Genomic DNA, 19,701 nt, shown 5'->3' with positions numbered 1-19,701 from the left:
CTTCCTCATACTTCACTTCTCAATTATCCATGCTCCACCCCCCAAAGACAATCATTTGGTGTGCATTGTTCATGAGAAATGTGTGTGTTTATGTGTGTGTGTGTATTTGCATAAATATGTGTCTACATATATATGTAGCAAATCATTACGGTATAACTTACATAAATTACAAAGTGTGCACTAGGAGAGTGGAAGAGCCCTACAAGCTCTGAAAGCAGACAGTGGTACACAGTCACCATGGTAAAAATGTTGAGCAGTCCCCACCCCCTGCAGGGTTCACTCATTCCCTTTTGTAGGCAGTCTCTCCCCTAACTGGAGCCCTAGCAACCATGGATCTGCTTCCTGTCCCTGAAGTTTTGCTTTTCCCAGAATGTCATATAGATAAATTCTGTAATCCAGCACACAGTAGATTTTATTGCATGTTCATTTATTCTTGGCATGTCTATAATTTATCATATGAACCAGTCAGACTCCAGTAACACATACAATCTTCATTGCACTCTGAGGAACACAGAAAAGGTTTTCAATTTTTCTCATTATTTTATTGGTAGGTGTTGGAGTTACAATCTTATGAATTTGATTTTAAAATGTTTCTGCTTTATTAGGAAGGCTACCACATGTATTTTATATCAAGAATTTACCCCAGAAAAGAAACCCGCAAGCATACTTTAGTGATTTGTTGTAGCCAACAGTATTTTCTTAGGTTGGTCACCTCTCTTCCTTGTGGTCACTGGTTGTTGTTGAGATTATTCGTTGCACACACTTTTGGGTACAGAGGTTTTGCGCACACTGTGTCTGACCTTCACAGTAGCCATTCAAGCTGTGACACTGAGATCTGATAGTGTGTGGAAGATCATGTGAAGAGATGACAGAGACAGAGGCAGATGTCAGATCTGAGCCTGTTCCGTCTTCTGGTTCCATGTCCTGCCTTGCTGTCTTTCCCCATGCAGTTTTAGCTGGCCTCTCCCCTCTCGGTGGCAATGTCTGCTCACTTGAGAACCATATAAAATCAGCCTTTGCCTGCCAGAGGCAACCGCTCACCTTTCTGATGTGATTGCTCACATTTCTGATGCAATCTCGGGTACTTTTCTCTTTTTCTGCTGGCTAAATTTAGGACCCTAAATAATCTAAAGTTTTCTTGGTTTTATTTACCTTGTCTGAAATTAGATTCTAATGTGCATATGAGTATTACTGGCAGAAGAGAAAGATCTTGTAGCCTCTGTACCCTGTGCATACAGCTGAGTAGTCCTTACTCATTAACTCCAAAGAATCAGAGATGGGATTGCTGTTAACTCTCCATTTTAACCATTGCCTGTAAAGAGGCCACCACATACCAGGCATTGTTATCACATTCACTTTGTCAATGACCAAAAAGATGAGCACAATAATAGTGTCGATGGAACATTCTGTGTGCCTGAATATGGTGCTCAGTGTTGTATCAGTAATAGAGAACAGAGTCCTGTGTTTTATTCTCGGATCTAAGACTTATGCAAATAAATATGTTAGTCATGTACAACCAATGTGCTAAGAGAGCTGCTCAGTGATACATGTGTTATATCCATTGCAAGTCCATGTGCTTTGGAGAATACTCTCTTTTTGCATCTATGCACCCCATCAGAAAAAAAGAAAGGGCCCCTGCAATCCTGGAAAATCCATCCCCCTGGTCACTGCTGCCTCTTTCTAGGTCTGCACTGCCCTGAAAAACAGTTGACAGATGGCATCAATATGTATGAGAGTCCTAAACACGAAGCATGTCCTACACCTGCCATCACCACACAGCGTGTTCTACTGTCTTACATTGTCTCTTGCCAACCTCCTGGTGACTGGGACTTTCCGAAAGACAAGGAGGTGTTTATTCACTTTTTTTTCTGTGCAGACAAAAGTGTCCATGTCTCTAACCTCCAGCATACAGGGGTAGAAGTGGCAGTGAGTATCTGGTCACAGACGGAGAGAGAAGAGTGTTTACAGCTCTGGAAGAGTCTGGGGCTGATTAGTGCATGAGAAAATATTACCACTTCAGCCCTTAGCTTTCTCCTCTGGCATGAGGCATGCCAGGCCAGTCTGAAGCTTTTGACACATGCCAAGAGCAACACAGCCTTCCTCTTGTTTTGTTCTCCCCATGGCAACACACCTCTGTTGGGGTCAAACACCTTGCACTGGGCGACAGGCCCCTACATAGTTAAGATGTGGTCACTAATTTTCACATAGGAGTAGTGTCATTTGGGGAGGAGTCTTCTGTCTTTTTGTGAGGTCGTCATTGATACCAGCAGGCTCAGTTCTGATACTAGGATGGGTTTGTCTTTCCTACATTCAACCCCTCTAAGCTAGAGTCAATTGAAGGCAAACAGACCTTCCTAGGCACGCGCTTGCAGAGAGGTGAGCTGCTCCCAGCCCCTCTTTCTTAGGTTTGGGAGGGCACGTGCAGAAGGCAGCCAAGAGAGTGAGGGGAGTGTTGGGGATGCTTTCCTACAGCTCTGAACACAAAATTCATCTCAGGAGGCTTTGACATCTGACTCCTGGCACTGTTCATGGAGAAACTGATAACCCACAGTCAACCACGCTGGGCTTGGGGCAATGTCTCAATGTTGAGCATCACCATGGTCGCTGGGGCAGCAGAGAGGGAAAGAATTCCCTGGATGAAGAAGCATGAATCTGGTGGCACGTGCAAATCTAAATATGTTCAACCTACCATATTTGGTTGACTCCTGTGGACCCTGAGTGTCATGTCTGTGTTATCTTTTGAAAGCCAGTCCTCTCAGCTTTCTTTGAGAGGCTCATATTTTTGCTTTGCAAGTTTAAAACCCCAACATTCAGCAAGTCTATGTAATTTGCCTTGTCATGCAGCCAGTATGGAAGATCAAGCCTGTTCCTCTAATTCCTCTGTTTCCAGCCACTGTTCTTTGGGCTCCTTTCTAAAGTCAAAAAGATCAGCAGGTTTCAGGGAGCAGCTAACTCGGAGCTAACTCCATAGCTCTAGTCACAAGTCAGTTACAACCTGTGAAATTCAACACACATACACACGCATTCATGCACACACACACACACACACACACACACATATAATAAGATTATCAGGTTTCAGAGAGCAGCTAACTCCATAGCTCTAGTCACAACTCAGTTACAACCTATGAAATTCAGTACACGGACACATGCCTGTACATACATACACACACACACACTATATATATATATATATATATATATATATATATATATATATATATATACATACACTATATATATATATATATTGTGTATGTATATAGTTTGGTCCAAATAAGTTGGACCCCATATGGAATTTCTTTGTAGTATTTATTTACTGTTGTTACTAACTTAGGAGAAAAATCTAGATCGCTGATTTAACTTTTAGGTAACATCTGGCAACAGCAACAACAAAACAAAGAAAACTCGAAGTCCCTTAAATGGATTGAGCCTATTTTGTTATTTGTTTTGTTTTGTTTTTCATTATTAGCATCTTTACTCTTCCCTAGTGTCTCCCTGACCCCAGGACCTGTATGAGGGGCCTTAAATTGTCACCAACCTTGGTTTTTTTCTTGTATCCTTAGGAGGAAGTGGGAAAAGTGACATATTCAAATCATTGTCGTATTGGTTTTGTGTGTGTTACCTGTTTGTATTGGAGTGAGAGCAACAGCCATGCTTGAGGTTCCTTTAGCACTGTGCTCTGCCATGCTGGGTTGGCCGTTAGCAGAGCGCCACTGTGGCCGTCACTGGAGCACCACTGTGTTTGCTGAGCATTCTGTCTCCCACTGACGAGGCCCCCGTCTCCCCATCCCTTGCCCAGTTCCCAGCATGCAGTTTGCCAAGGATTTGCTTCTGGTGAAGGAGAAGGAGGGTGTCCTGCACGTTCCTGTCGTCCGGAGTGGGGACCTGAGCTATGAGTCATCCGTGAGGTGCTACACTCAGAGCCGCTCAGCTCGGGTCATGGAGGACTTTGAGGAGAGAAGGGATGCAGACTCTTCCCGGATTACATTCCTGAAAGGGGAGAAGGTAAGTGAGCGCATGGTGCCTAACAGTGATGTTCTCTCCTTGTAGCCTTGATCTGTCCATGAAGTAAATTAGATATGACCTAGCTCTTATAGTTCTTTACAAATCGACAAAATTACTAATGATGCCTTCTATTCCACTTGGCTATCTTTTTTTGTCTTTGGTTACAGCCAAACACATACATCATTGGTTACATACATCTGGGAAGCTTAGATGGAACCCAGTAGAATCAAATATAGACCTCTTAGTCTGACACTGTAATAGAGAAACCTCACCCAATGTCCCAACAGCAAAAGGGAGTTCTCTGTTGTCCAGGTCTTTGTCCCAGGGCAAAGAGATCCCAACACAGGAGCAAAGAGGCCTGCACTGCACAGCCTCAAGTGTTGTCTTGACAGTGGACATAGTAACTACTCATCCTTTTCAGTTAAGCTAAAGCAACTCTCAAGGGAGAAACTCATTGTCTCCCATATATAACCGCCTCTGAATCTCATTGTAATCCTAGAGGTGTGACTGAAAGAACTGCACTATTTTCAAGTCTCAGTTTCCATGGCAGAGTCAGGTGTGTGTACCCTTTATTATTCAAGGTACGTAATCCTCATTCTATGTAATGCTTCTCCCATGGTTTTTTCTGAGTTTCTTATTTTCTTCCTCATCTCTTGTGTTTGATCGTTTGATCTGTATCTTCTATCTGATTTCTTTTCTCTCGAAGTATTTTTGTTTTGTTCTGTTATGGGTCAGTTGTTAAAAGTACTTGCTACTCTTCCCGGAGACCTGAATATAGTTCCTCACACCCATGTCAGGGAGTCACAACTGACCTTAACTCCACCCTCGAGGGACCTAACTCCCTCTTCTAGCCTCTCTGGATTCACACACACACACACACACACACACACACATACACACACACACACACTTAAATATAATTTCAAGAAATCTTTTTAAGCGTTCTTTGTTTTTCCTACATGATCTATTATTTATAAAATGTTATTCTCTATTTAGTCTTCTGCTGGTTTTGCAGCATTACGTCTCACGTTCTGCCTGTGTCTTTTAGATCCATATCTAATCTGGCGCTTCTGTCTGTTGTGTAATGTTTCATGTTATGTACCTGCTCCATTTCACTCATGAAGCTCGGGAATAGTAGGGAGCCTCAGTGGTCACACCAAACAGCTTCATAGCTCATGTCAGCACAAGTCATGTTTTAGTGTCCGTCCTGACAGGTGTGCGTTTCCACTCCCACCTGAGTGAGAATTTCTTTAGAGATTTATCTTCGGGGATGGTAGGATGTGCATATACTACATAATGTTCCTAGCTGAACAGAAGTGCCCCATTTTGATTTAATCAAATATATCAAAGTCTTGTTAATCCAGTGACCCTTAGCCTGAGAAGATGTCACCTGCGGCAGAGTTCTTCCTACTGTCCTCATCTTCACTACAAAAAGGAAATACAAAGCCACAAAGAGTCATGACTCAGAGGCTGGTGCCAGGTTTGGGAATTTGTTAGTGGCCAGTTTGAACATTAGTGTAGGGGCGTGGTCAAACACTGCCGATGCATTCTTGAACTCTGAGTCTGCGCGTCTGCATTGGTTTTCTGCCTACCCCAAGAAATAGCTTTTCATTTAATAGAAGAGATTGAATAGAGCGCACGCTACCCACTCTACAATCCGTGATAATTCCTCGGTACACTCAGATTGAAAAGTCACTACTGAATTCATATATTCTATAATGAATTCTTCTGTAGGAAAGATATTGTAGGGAAGAGTCCATTCTTGAGGAACGTGAAACAATGTTGAGAAGCCACATACATATGTTCGCGGGGAAGTCTTACATTTAGCATGATTTGAGAAGTATGATTTAGAACTCCTTCCTGCCCACACACAGCCTGTGAAAGACAGCTGGGTAGTAAATTTAAAATAGTCAGGCAACAATATCCCACAGCCCATCACATGAATCTGTTGCTGAGGCTGCTATATGTTTAAAAAAATATGATTTGGATTTTTTTTTCTCAGAATCATGGTCCTCAGTGGAGAATATTCAGTTTGAGAAATACTCGGTTTCCCCCTCCACCAAGAACTTGGGTACTGTTCCCAGGTTTCCATCCTCTAGTGCTCAAACAAGATGCTATTTGGTAGAAAATGTAAAAATTTCTACAGCATTTCAAGTTGTGGTTAGCTTAAGATTCTGTCTTTCTGAATTCCTTAAGAAGTTATTCCATTTTCACAAGGGAAAGGGAGTTTATTCAACCCCCAGGACGAAGAGCCTTATGCTGGTTCCCATCATTAGACTTTCACCCTTTATAACGTGTTCAGAAGTCTTCATTTGCCCAGACACCATGTGGGAAAGCACACCAGTATTTGCAGGTGTGTTCTGGTGGGCTGTTATTGTATTGGCTTGGTTTTCATAAATTAATCGCCAAGATTTCAAGTGATCTGGAATGTCTTTATAATGCAGGCCTTACTATATAGGTACATCCTACTCAGGTGCAAACCGCTAGGTTTAAAAATTTGTTTTATACATGAAACTATTGAGATGCTTTTGAGTCTGTGTCAATTCTCTCAACAAGAGAGGAAAGTGTCATCCATGAAAGCCACATATCACGGGTCTCCTCCTACAAGACTATGTCTTGTGTGTTGGTCGTAGGTGAAGAACTGCACTGTCTACATCCACGATGACTCCATGTTTGAGCCTGAGGAACAGTTCAGGGTCCATCTTGGCCATCCTCTCGGAAACCACTGGAGTGGAGCCAGAGTCGGGAAGATCAGCGTGGCCACTGTCACCATATCCAATGACGAAGATGGTAACAGCAGAGAATGCCTGTTAGCCCTCTGAGGTTGCTAGGACTTGAACTGAGGGCTTATGGATAATGTTAGTGTTTTGAAAGGGAAAGAGCTAGGAAAGTGCCTACGGACAGCGACCTCTGATTATTTTTATCGAATGCTTGTAGCAAAGAGTCACCTTCTGTGGGGCCCCTAGAAGTACACAGGAACCCTTAATCTCTTCATTCCCTACATTGTCAAAGATAGAGAACAGGTATGGTTCAAAGCTAGAACCGGGATCTTAAACCGGAAAATAAAAACCGTGTAAGTTGCTCCAGGTCTGGAAGGGGACTGGAAATACAAGCAGTCATCATTGAGAACTGATCCGGAATGGTGCTGTCTTCCTGGTAAAGTCTGGTTTCCGACTGACTCCTCACACTGACAGAAACAAACAACCTTAAATTCTAACATCAAGTGACCAGCAGAGTGACCAGACGCCCAAGGAAAACAGCACCTGTTTTTTAATGAAAACATGATTACTTTTATGAAAATAGATTATTTTAACAGGCAAATACGTAATACAAACCCCGTTTTTTGCTTAACGTTTATTGGACTTGTTAAGCATGTTGTGTTACCTTGCTTCCCTTCGCTCTGGCAATGACCCCTGAAGTAGATGTGAAAAAGCAGAGCCTACACAGAGCATTTGATTTGCATCTTAGGTACAAGCTCTAAGCTGCAACACTGGATGAGAACCTTTATTTTTGCTGGGTTCTAGGATCTTCATTCTTACCTTCTCTGAGAGTAGTGAACCTCCTAGGGCCCTAACGAAAAGTCAGGAGCCATCTGGGACATCAATAAGGAAAGCTGGCCTCGGAGCTGGGAAGATAGTTCATGTGGTAAAGTGCTTGGCCCTTGAGCATAAGGGTCAAAACATGAATTCAATACCCAACATCCACATGAAAAGCCAGACCTATTTATACTTCCACTGCTGGGAAGTGAAAGCAGGATAAGCCCTGGGGTTTTTAGCGTTCCTTGCCTAGTTGGTAAGCCCCAGATCCCAGTGAGAGATCCTGCCCCAGAAAAAAAGTAGATGGCTATTGAATAACATCACCTGAGTTGACATCTTGCCTCTATATGCACACACACACACACACAGACACACACACACACACACACACACACACACACACAGACACACACACACACACACACGGAGAGTGCCTTGTAGTTGAATTAGTCCTTTATACAAACCTAGGTTCAACCCCCAAGGTGAACCTTTCTCAGTCCCGAAGAAAACACAATGGTCAAGACTCAGCAAGACTGAGGCTGGAAGGTCCTCAGCGGGTAAGAGCAATGGCTGCTCTTGCAGACAGCTGGCGTTCAGTTGCCAGCAGCCACTTTAAGCAGCTCACAGCTGCCTATAATTCCAGCCACAAGGGACCCGATGCTTGTTTCTGACCCCCCTGGGCATCTGCACAGTATATACATATACATGAATACAGATGAAAGAAAAGGATTCAAAAGGTAACATATTCAGCCTGTTCAGCAGTGTTCCAATGTTTCAAAGACCTTCTCACCTAAAACTATAAAGTCACCATGAAACTTTCTGGAAAACAGAAAAAACAGAGATGAGAAACTTCTAAAATAGTCTGTAATGTGCTAAGATGATTATAAAATTAAAAACTGCTCTCAATTTTCCCATCATTTTATCTTCTTTTCTGGCACCATTTTAGCCTTCCTTTCGTCGTGAAATTTGAATTCATGGGATAAAAATGAATATTATTATTAATCATTTTCCAGCAACAATAGTGTCTCAGACATTGTGTCAAGAAAGCTTGTGCTCCTAAGCCAACTATACTGACTGAAATAAATATTGAAATCTTAGGAAAAGCTAGCATAGGGAAGGTCAAAACTCTGAGACAGCAGCCTGAAGGCCCAGAAGTTAAACATGGAGTTAGTTCACTTAAGGAATATCTAAATGAGATACCTTATAAACCATAAAAACTTGTAGCTTATAACTAAAAAGTTTATGTATGTAATCAATCAATAGATATTTATTGAGTACCTATGCCTCAGTCACTTGATGGATTGTGAAAATTTTAATTTTAAAAGCTTTAGTTTAAAAACATTCTTTGAACTATAATGTCACAGTGGAAACTTGGCTATCAAACATTTTAAAGTCTTAACTTTGTTTTTGGTTTTAATCAGAATCATGTGAGAAATAATGCCTACAGAAGCCCAGATGAGTTCCTCTGTCTTGAATGTTACTGAGGGGTAAATGCTGGTGAATTTTATGACTGCTAGCCACTGGGCTGTGGTACTGTGAACAGCTGGTCCCTAGAACCTAGTTCCTTGGGAGTGTGATCCTTTGAGCTATTCTAACTTGCTCTTATTCTCCTGCCCACATTTCCTTAGCCCCTACCATTGAATTTGAAGAAGCTGCTTACCAAGTCCGGGAACCTGCAGGGCCAGATGCCATTGCAGTTCTGAGCATCAAGGTCATCCGCAGAGGTGATCAAAACAGGACTTCGAAGATTCGCTGTAGCACCCGCGACGGCTCTGCCCAGTCTGGTGTGGATTATCACCCCAAGAGCCGAGTCTTGAAATTCAGTCCTGGTAAGTGAGGGCCAATTTCAGTCTTAGGGTTTTCTTTTTTCTTGTTTTTATATTAGCATTTACTGGTTATACATAATAATAGATTTTATTATGCTATTTTTATACCTGTATATAATGCATATTGATCATATCCACCCCTCCCCACATAGTCCTTTCTTGTCCCTCCCATTCCCACCAGTTCAGTTTATAGGGATCTTTTTGTTTTTTGTTGTTTTTTGTTTGCTTACTTTTTGTTTTGTTTTTTGAGAGACAGGATTTGTCTGTGTAACCCTGGCTGTCCTGGAACTTGCTCTGTAGACCACATTAACCTCAAACTTAAAGACTTCCGCCTGTCTCCGCCTTCCAAGTGCTGGCATTAAAGGCATGCGCCACTACTACCAGCTGGGGTTTTCATAGTGGAGAGGAAAATGTTATATTTGAATACAGGATTAGGATAAGATACTGAATTAGAATGTACTAGCTTCAATAGAATAAAGCATTTACTAAATATATATTTGAGTTTGCAGGTAAAAAATTAGCTAGTTATGAAAAAAAGTACCCAATCATAAAACACACTGGGCATTTGGGTTTATTTGAAAGGATTTTTTGTTAGCTTTTTGTTTAGTTGGGTGAAGTAGCACTCAATTTTAAATACAGATATATACACACATATCATCTGATATATGGTGGAAATGCTGTTCTGACCCCTTTAGGGCTTACCAAAGTCTGAAAGACATAATAACAGTGTGCAAATGGTTTTACATCTACTGGGAAATAGGATAGCCTGTCACAAGTTTCCAAAAATACTTTACCCTAGGGACAAAAATGGTGATAGGTCTGGGAAGGGGGAACCACAAGAATCCAGTCATGACCATTTGACCCTCTGATGCATTGATTTGGTAGAGGAAATGGATGGTGATTCCTAAAGCTCAGAGACCTCGCTGGAGCTTTATGGGGCTTTCTGCTGTCTTACTCAGGGCTACTATCACTATGATGAAACACCATGACCTAAAGCAAGCTGGGGAGTGGAGGGTTTACTTGGTTTTCACTTCCGCATCATAGTCCATCACTGAAGGAAGTCAGGGCTGTACCTCAAGCAGGGCAGGAAGCTAGAGGCAGGAGCTGATGCAGAGGCCATGGAGGGGTGCTGCTTACTGGCTTGCTTCCTGCGGCTTGCACAGCCTACTTCTAGAACCCAGGACCACCAGCCCAAGAATGGTCCCATCCACATTCAATGATCCTACCATGTCAATCACTAAGAAAATACACTACACAGACTTACCTGCAGTCAGATCTTATGGAATAATCTTCTCAACTGAGGCTTTCTCCTCTACAGTGATTTTAGCTTGTGTCCAGTTGACATAAAACTAGGCAGCCCAGCTTCCATCTTTTGTGTGTCCAGCTGGTGTTTGCTGGAACAGTAGCCAGCCTTCCACATCTGCACTGTTGCTCCTTATTCTTTATTTTTGCTGCCTAAGAACCTGAAGGGAGAACGAGTCAGAAGCAGCATAGACCAGATGCGAGAGGGAGTGGAGGAAAGGTCCTTCATGCCCTGCACTTCACAAGAGATACCGTGCACTTCGGAAGCCATCACCTGCCTCCTTCCGGCATCTGGTCCTCTGTGTTACTATCTTTGCAAAGCCTGGCCTGGTAGGCAGCCTGTGGGCCTTTGCTTCGGAGGGCCTCTGTGCACGCGCCTTCACAGTCACGTTAGAGCTCATGTGTAAGTGTAAAAGGGAAAGAAAAATTAAGCAAAAAGAAAAGAGTAACCAGGATGAAGTGTACTTTGGATCATAGATTTTTATTACAGCCTGCCTGTGTCAGGCAGGGGCCATTAATCCTTATGTGGTGTTGAATAGTAAATCTGCAGAGCTGAGTCTCTACCACAGGTAGAATTTGGTTTATAAAACAGCCTCCACTTGAGATGGATCTGCGTGATTAGCAGACATTGCATCTGTGAGAGGCCCCTGCAAGGACAGGGCATATTTTAATATGATGTTTGAGGCATGCCAGCTTGCACTCTCTTGAGTGCATGCCTTTACCTTTGCTCCTTTTGTTCTGTCCTTGGTAAAGGTGTGGATCATATCTTCTTCAAAGTCGAGATCCTGTCCAACGAAGATCGAGAATGGCATGAATCCTTTTCTCTAGTCCTTGGCCCAGATGATCCCGTGGAAGCAGTGCTTGGGGACATGACCACTACGACTGTGACGATTCTAGACCAAGAGGCGGCAGGGAGTCTCATATTGCCAGCACCACCCATTGTGAGTTGCTTGCTCCAAAGGATGGCTGGTTTTGTGTCTCAGTGGCCTGAGGCTGAGAACAGGGGAGAAGATAGATCCAGTGTGTGCTTCTTTGCTTTTGACACTGTGCCAAGAGCATCTCTCTGCCCACTTCCTCCCCTCCCCCGCCCACAGAGAATGGCGGACCATGTCAGGAGACATTTCTGCTGGGTACATCTCTCACACAGGGTCCTATGACCATCTAGTGGGTAGAACCCACAGATTCTACAAAGAACCCTTCAGTGCACAGCATGGCCCCCAACAACAAAAAAGCAGTTATTTAGTGCAAATACTAATAGTGTGGAGGGTGGAGGAGCCCATTCCTGATTGGATAAAAGTAGAAAGTGCACTTCGGTTATCTTCTCATTGCTTTGGTGGGAAGAGTAAGAAAGCAATGCTACTACACGTGTCTATCATCCCCCATACTTAGCACACAGAATTCCATACATGTGGAGATGTGGTACCATGTTTCTCAGTTTGGGCAGAATTGAATGACTGCCACTAAGAAGAAAATGCCCAAGGGTCACCAGTGGACCCTGAATCCATGAGTCAAGTAATCAGAACTACTCTTCCAAATTCGCCTAACTCATCTCTTACCTATTAGAAGAGATGGTCATTTCGAAATTTATCTCTTATTTGACTATGAAACAAATACGCTACCTTCGTTATTTTTTTTTTTTTCTGTCTTGGACAAGCATGCCTCTCTGCACCATTAACAGTTTAATGCAACTCCAAATTAGCAGCTGCATTCCAACGCATGAAAGAATTAAAGTATTTTTTTCTCATAAGAGATAAGACTCTGGTTTCGGAATGCAGCTGATATGTTAGGAAGGCTTCTGGGGGTGGGGGAGTCTCCTCCACATACAGTGCCTTCACCTTTGCCTGGCAAGGAACTACCGTTTCCTGTTGTGGCTTACAGAATCCCTAGGAGTGAAGAGGTTGTGTGGTCTCTGAAGGCCACCATAGTTCCCTGATCCTTGTGTTCCTCAACCCAACCTGAAGCTCCACTGCTTTCTCCTAGGTCGTCACCCTTGCTGACTATGATCATGTGGAAGAGGTTTCAAAGGAAGGAGTTAAGAAAGCCCCGTCTCCTGGCTACCCGCTGGTCTGTGTCACTCCTTGTGACCCCCACTTCCCTAGGTATGCCATCATGAAGGATCGCTGCAGCGAGGCTGGCATCAATCAAACATCTGTGCAGTTCAGCTGGGAAGTGGCAGCGCCCACGGATGGCAACGGGGCTCGGTCTCCCTTTGAGACCATCACTGATAACACACCGTTCACCAGCGTCAACCACAAGGTAAGGCAGGCCGAACCCAAATCAGGAAAGAAAGAGTTGGTGTTGCTCTTGTCAAATCCCATGAGTCCCGTGTGTGGCATTGGGAGTAAAACAAATAATCAGGTCTAGGCTTAGATGCCAAAGTAAAGAGGTACAATCGAAAGAGAGCTAAGCCAGTCGTCTACTGGCCTGTTTACAAATCCCAGGTCTGCCCACCTTTCAGCCACTTAATATAAAGTTGTCCTTTGACCTGTCTTAGCCTTCTGATCTGTAGAATATTTCCTATGCTTGGCCACTTGACAAGATCACTGACCAGTGTGGCTTATAAAAGAGCGAGCTAGTCCAAGATTCCAGGTGGGTGCCATTAAGTGATTCCTTTTTATGTTAGTTTTAATCATTCAGTAAGTATTTGGATGTAAACTTCTTGGGTATTCAGATTTCTCCCACATTTACAAAGCCCTGTGGGAGGACAGGAAAAAAGCTCCTAGGTGGGGCACACCTACACCCCACCCACCGCACACCAGAAAGCAGTCACTCCTCTGTTTGCCCAGACTTGGGAAGATGTGTCCCACAGCAGATTTCCTCAGCCACCAGGGATATGGCTTTTGTGCGTTTGTTTTTAAGACAGTCAAGACTCGGTCTCAGTGCAGACTCTAGCTGACTGACACATAGCAAAATGTCTATGCATTTTCACTGACACTCCTTTCCTGACTACTTTTGGGCCTCTGAGATTATTCTCAGTCTGTATTTCTTGAAGACCAGGGTCAACAGAACAGGGCCACTCACAGCCATTGTCATCAGCTCAACTTACAAAGACTGGGAATTCTGTTCTTTTGCAATACAGCACAAATTTAAATTGCCTTCTGCGTTATTAAAATTTTAAGGGCTTAAGAAATGCTTATGAGATAGAGCTCTTGTTATACACACACGAGAACCCGGGTTTGAATCCCTAGAACCCACGTAAAACTGGGCATGGCGACCAGCACGTCATTTCAGTGACCCTGTAGTGAAGTGGGCGGTGGAAACAGGGATATCCCTGGAAACTAATTAGCCTGGAGCATCCAGAACAGTGACAAACAACAGAGGTCCTGCCGTAAACAAGGTAGCAGACAAGGACAGAGAATCCAAGGTATCAGTATGATACAGAGAGAGAGAGAGAGAGAGAGAGAGAGAGAGAGAGAAAGAGAGAAAGAGAGAGAGAGAACCCTTTAAAGTAAGACTTAACATCTTATTATAAGTATCTAATTCTGTTTCAAACAGAACCCTGTATTTGAGCCAAAAGTACGTGTTTTTCCAGGTACTAAATTTATAACATCGTGGCTCTAACTTCTCTCCTGCATTGAACTGGTGACTAATACTCTTTACCCAGTTCCCTTTACTTTATGTCCATTTCTTCAGTTGTTTATTTAATACCATTGTGTTTATGCATTTTTGTAACATGCCTGACATCCCTCCTAGACTAAGTCCATGTATAAATAAATGAAGAGATGGCAGCTAATTTAAAAAGTTTAATGGGAAAATTTTCTTTAATTTTTAATGGACTTCAATGAAAATTGTTTCCACGGGAGGAATTTAACATTTATGTGCTTGCTTTGTGGGAGGTCTAAGACACAGAGAACTACTCATTTGTCTTCCTGACCTGTACTTCCTATGTGTGCACACATAACCTGGCAAGTCCAGGTGACAGGGACCTACGTTGCCTCTCAACTGCCCTTGCTCCTCTTGCTTCTCCATTTCTAGAAATGGGAAGGAATCCAGAGAGAGACTTTCAAAGGCCAAGAGGCATTGGAGGCCAAGTTGTCAGCCTCAAGCTTTTATGGTGCCATGACCTCTGCTACATTATGGGGGGTGTTGGGAAACTCTCTGCCTCTGTTGCTCAGGAAGGGCTGTATGACACATAGAAGTCAGGATGCTACACCAGATTTTTGCAAAAAGATGAAGCTTTTTTAAGTATCCAACTGACAGGGATCAGAAACTAACCTCTCTGGTCGGCCTCCCTGATCAGCCAGTAGCAGGAGAACTTCTAGGAATTGGGGAGGAGAGAGGCTGCTGCTGTCAGGGTGACAAGAAGGGAACACACGTTCCCTGGGGAAACAAGCTACATTCTGTGCCCAAGGTTTTGAGTTTGGGATGTCATTGGCCAGATATCTTAGCCTCTTCCATTCACTCTTGAAAGGCTGATTCTGAGGGGAGACTTTTTCCTGGAAGACAAAGAAATGTATCCCATGTGTCCAGGGTTTAACCTCACTGCAGCATATTCTCAGCGGCGGCAGCCTGGAGGCCAGCGAGTCTTGCTGGAAAATGTGAGAAGCAGTTGTGTTGCCCTGATGCTGAACTTCTGGTCTAAGGAGAACAACAGATACAGTTACTGTAGACTGTCTTTGGATGCTTGTTCCATGTTTACTTGCTCATCTTCTGTCTCATCCTCTTACACTACAAGTATTTACTTCTCTGACCATAGTGCTTGGTTCATGATGGATATCATTGGCACTACATAATAAATGGACAGATGGACGTATCAGTGGGTTGATGCATACATGCATGGATAGATGGGTGGATGGATGGATGGATGGATGGATGGCCTCCGTAGCTAACTCTGTAACAGTGTTTCCTGTATCATACCCATCATTTACAGTGCTTATGCAGTATATTCATGTCTGTGGTACTTTGTCTCATAGGTCCTAGACAGCATTTACTTCAGCCGGAGGTTCCATGTGCGTTGTGTGGCAAAGGCCGTGGACAAAGTGGGCCATGTAGGGACCCCCTTGAGGAGCAATGTTGTTACCATTGGAACAGACAGTGCTATCTGCCACACCCCAGTGGTAGCTGGGACAGCTCGAGGCTTCCAGGCACAGTCCTTCATTGCCACCTTGAAATACCTGGACGTCAAACACAAAGAACATCCAAACAGGTCAGGCAACATCTTCCCCCTCCCACTTTGTGCCCGCACCCCTGCACCCCCATGAGTGGATTGCAAGTATCCATGTGTGTTTTCCATCTCAGATCAGTGAGATCAGTGAGAGACACTTCTGCAAATCTCAATCGTGGTAATTAGAGCTCCAGACGAAAGGCTTTCTTGGAAGGCCCCTCGAGGTCTGGCCGCTTGCCTGTCTTCCTAGCCTCCTTTGTCTCACCTTGTGCGTTGCACCTGCCCCGCCAGCCACCTGCAGAGAATCACGCTACCTCCCAAGGGCTTCAAAGGCTTTGGTGTTACTTGCTTTAGAGCCCCAACCCCAGCTCTCCCACCCCCTCCGCTTGCCTTAATTAAGTCTTCTTGTGCTATACTGTGGAACACCCGACGTCTCTTCTAGGAACACTTTTAATGTTTCCTCCAACCCTCTGATGCCCATCTCTGCTACTTTCAGTGTGTTATCATCATTCTTGGCATCCATGTGGTGTGATAGATGGTGAAAACCTTAAGGGGAGGGACCGCGATGCTCTATTTTGTATCTCTTCCATCTAGTTCAGTGCCTCTGGTCCCCAAGACACACTTGCTGAATATCTGCTGACCTAATGAGTAATAACCTGGTCAAAGCTGCAAGTTACTAGACTTCTTTTTTTCCTTTGCCCCCACGATTTTAATGGGAGACGGATACTTTCATTTGTTGCATAGCAGGAGAAGTCCTCCATGTCATACATATTCATTAAACTTCATGGAATTTAAGCATCGACCTTTATGAACAACTGAGTGGGGCCGAGTGCATGCAAATCCCTCGCCTTTTCAAACGGAGTAGGATTTATTTCTGCTAGGGAACAGTAGCAGAAGGATGCAGGCAGCACCGACCCTCTCCTAGGTGAAGAGCCACGCTCCTTACGTCTCATGTCTGAATTCCTCTAAAAAAAACCGAGCTCGCAGACAGGCTTTAGAAACTCACAGCCCACACTCAATAAGCTTCGTGAAAATTTAAACTTGTGCAATGAAAACAAATGCAGCCCATAAGTACAGCTCTGCTTGCGTCCCAGGGTAACCGGTATTTATTAAGTCCATGTTTTATTTTGAATTGTATTCTACATGCACTGCAGAGACAAAGGCAATGAAGGAAATGGTCCTTGTCCTCGGAGTGGGGAGGCGAGATAAGCAGTCTGTAAACATACAAGAGAATAGCAGCCAGTGTAAATGAGTTACACACAGCCTGGGACAAAGGCTTTCCAGCGCTGAGGAGTAGAGATGGAGCCAAAGGCTGCTGCACACGGAGGATGGTCCGAGTGGAATGCAAGGGGCTGGGGGGTAGGGCTTTAGATCAAGAAAGACACTGTGGTTAGTAGGATGTGGCTGGGTGAAAAAATTGACCTTAAATTTTAAGAATTCAACCATTTTATTATTCATTACTATTATTAAAATAAATGCCTAAAAACATAAACACAGGCCGGGGAAATGGCTCAATGGCTAAAGGCACCTGGCAGGCACACAGTATGAGGGATGGAGTTCAGATTTCTAGAACCCATGTGAAATCAGCTGAGCAGTTGTTGAAGCCACTTGTAACCCTAGCACTCAGGAGTCAGAGACTGGGGTTCACCAGGGCAACGTGGCTAGCCAAGACTGCTAGACCAGTGAGCTCCAGGCTCAGCAAGAGACCCCGCCTTGATGCTGAGTGAGATCCAAGGGGTTGTCTGACGTCAGCTTCCAGCTTCCTCAAGAGCACATGAAGGCACAGAGTGCATGTGTACCTACACACATGCAAACATGCACACATGGAAAACTTCAAGGGGAGAAAAACTGCTAGATTCTCCAGTGCCGACAAAGCCGTGTGTCCAGTCGGCTGCTCCGGCCCGCAGCAGGACACGCTTGTCTTCTCCCTTCCAGAATCCACATTTCCGTGCAGATCCCCCACCAGGACGGAATGCTGCCCCTCATCTCCACCATGCCGCTGCACAATCTGCATTTCCTGCTGTCTGAGTCCATCTACAGACACCAGCATGTCTGCTCCAATCTAGTCACGGCCCGTGACCTGCGGGGACTCTCTGGTGAGCTTGCTCCTGTGCACTGGAGGCGGGGCTCCGTCGGGAGGCGGGGCTCCGTGGGGAGGAACAGACTTTGTGTGGTTTTGTTTTCATCGTTTCTATTTCTTTTTTTGTTGATTTTTTTTAAATTGAGCTCTATATTTTTCTCTGCTCCCCTCCCTACCTATCTCCTCCCCCCTTCAACCCTCCCCCAAGGTCCCCATGCTCCCAATTTACTCAGGAGATCTTGTCTTTTTCTACTTCCTGTGTAGATTAGATCTATGTAAGTCTCTCTTAGTTCTTAAGAGAACTTTTTAAGTTCTCTGGAATTGTGGTTTATAGGCTGGTTTTCTTTGTAGGCTTTATGTTTAAAAACCACCTATGAGTGAGTATATGTGATAATTGTCTTTCTGTGTCTGGGTTACCTCACTCAAAATAATAGCTCCATCCATTTTCCTGCAAAATTCAAGGTGTCCTTATTTTTTTTTTCTGCTGTGTAGTACTCCATTGTGTAAATGTACCACATTTTTCTTATCCATTCTTCGGTCGAGGAGCATTTAGGTTGTTTCCAAGTCCTGGCTATGACAAACAAAGCTGCTGTGAACATAGTTGAACACATGTCCTTGTGGCACGATTGAGCATCCTTTGGATATATACCCCAAAGTGGTATTACTTGGTCTTGAGGAAGGTTGTTTCCTAATTTTCTGAGAAATCGCCACACTGACATCCAACTCATCGGTTAAAGAAAACATTAAATCTGACAAAAGCTTTTTGTGGTTTCTAACCCCCAACTCTGTATCAATTTTTCCTTCTTTGAAAGCATCCAAACACAGGGGCCTCAACTGAAGTAAGCAGGCGAAGGAGGGCTCTCAGTTGCAATTGACTTAGATTTCAAGCCTGTTCCGAGCCATTACTGAGAGCTGAACAAAAGGGGTTTGACCTCTCTCAGCCACTGTGTTCTTATCTGTCTATGACACACAAACAACTCTTCTACCAGTCAAATGGGGAGGATCCAATGTGTTGTTACATTTAAAACGCCTCCATGGTAAATATGAGTTACTTCTCCATGCATGGAGACCGTTCTTAGTTCCGGGATCCCGTGACAACAACACCTTTAGAAAGCACAGCGTTAGATGCTGAAGGAAGGATACTCTAGAAGCAGGAGCCGAGATAAAGTGTAGGGAACATAGTTTTCCTTAGAGATCAGCATCTACTCAGAGGTAAGGGGGAGAAGCAGGATTGGGCAGAGAGAAACGCCCAGCAGCGCTGCAACCTAGCGAAGAGAGAAAGGCTGAGGAAAAGGCTGGGTAGCCCACCTCCCCCTGTCACCGGGTGGGCCGTTCTTGGCAAGAGCTTGACCTTGGCTGGGCACTCCACAGCAGATGAGGGCCTGACGCAGCCAAGAGCTAATGGCACACATCATGTCTTGGTTCACCACAGCAGACACTGCACTGTACAAAAAGTCCTGTCTGTTTCCATTTGCCTTGGCCAATGCCCATGAAATGCGTGCCCACCCACTGCCCCCTGCCCCCACCGCTTCAACTGATGAATCATTCAACAGTGGTTTGGAAGACAGAAATGCATTCATCTGCTCTTTCATATTCATTAGGTCCCGTTCTTGGTCATGGTGGTCTTTGTACAGTAGAATCAGTTGAGCCCAAATTATTCTTAAACCATTGAACTACACATGAAAGGTGAATTGGTCCAAATACATAGGCAATGAAGGAAACCACCGTGATTAAAAATTGAAAATCTTACCTCTCCCCTCTTAAGGATATTTAAATTCATCACAGGTCAATTGAGTCCCTGACAGGACAAAGGGCTAGTTGCTGGTGGCAGACATTCTGGATGCA

The 19,701-nt window shown here is 44.1% G+C and overlaps 1 protein-coding gene across 1 annotated transcript in view; it reads left to right on the top strand.

Annotated features, from left to right (window-relative positions):
* Fras1 (Fraser extracellular matrix complex subunit 1) overlaps positions 1-19,701 on the top strand; it is a 409,549-nt gene that overhangs the window by 369,989 nt on the left and 19,859 nt on the right. The window contains exons 59-65 of the mRNA XM_087908851.1: positions 3,803-4,008; positions 6,642-6,798; positions 9,173-9,373; positions 11,426-11,613; positions 12,653-12,928; positions 15,586-15,818; positions 17,712-17,872. Of these exons, the coding sequence (XP_087764977.1) occupies positions 3,803-4,008; positions 6,642-6,798; positions 9,173-9,373; positions 11,426-11,613; positions 12,653-12,928; positions 15,586-15,818; positions 17,712-17,872 (1,422 nt within the window). The remainder of the gene's footprint in view (positions 1-3,802; positions 4,009-6,641; positions 6,799-9,172; positions 9,374-11,425; positions 11,614-12,652; positions 12,929-15,585; positions 15,819-17,711; positions 17,873-19,701) is intronic.

The sequence above is a fragment of the Myodes glareolus genome, chromosome 8, assembly GCF_982192425.1.
Source record: "Myodes glareolus chromosome 8, mMyoGla1.1, whole genome shotgun sequence".
Classification (NCBI taxonomy): domain Eukaryota; kingdom Metazoa; phylum Chordata; class Mammalia; order Rodentia; family Cricetidae; genus Myodes; species Myodes glareolus.
Note: the sequence above shows the minus strand (reverse complement) of the source record. Positions and strands in the feature narration are given on the sequence as shown.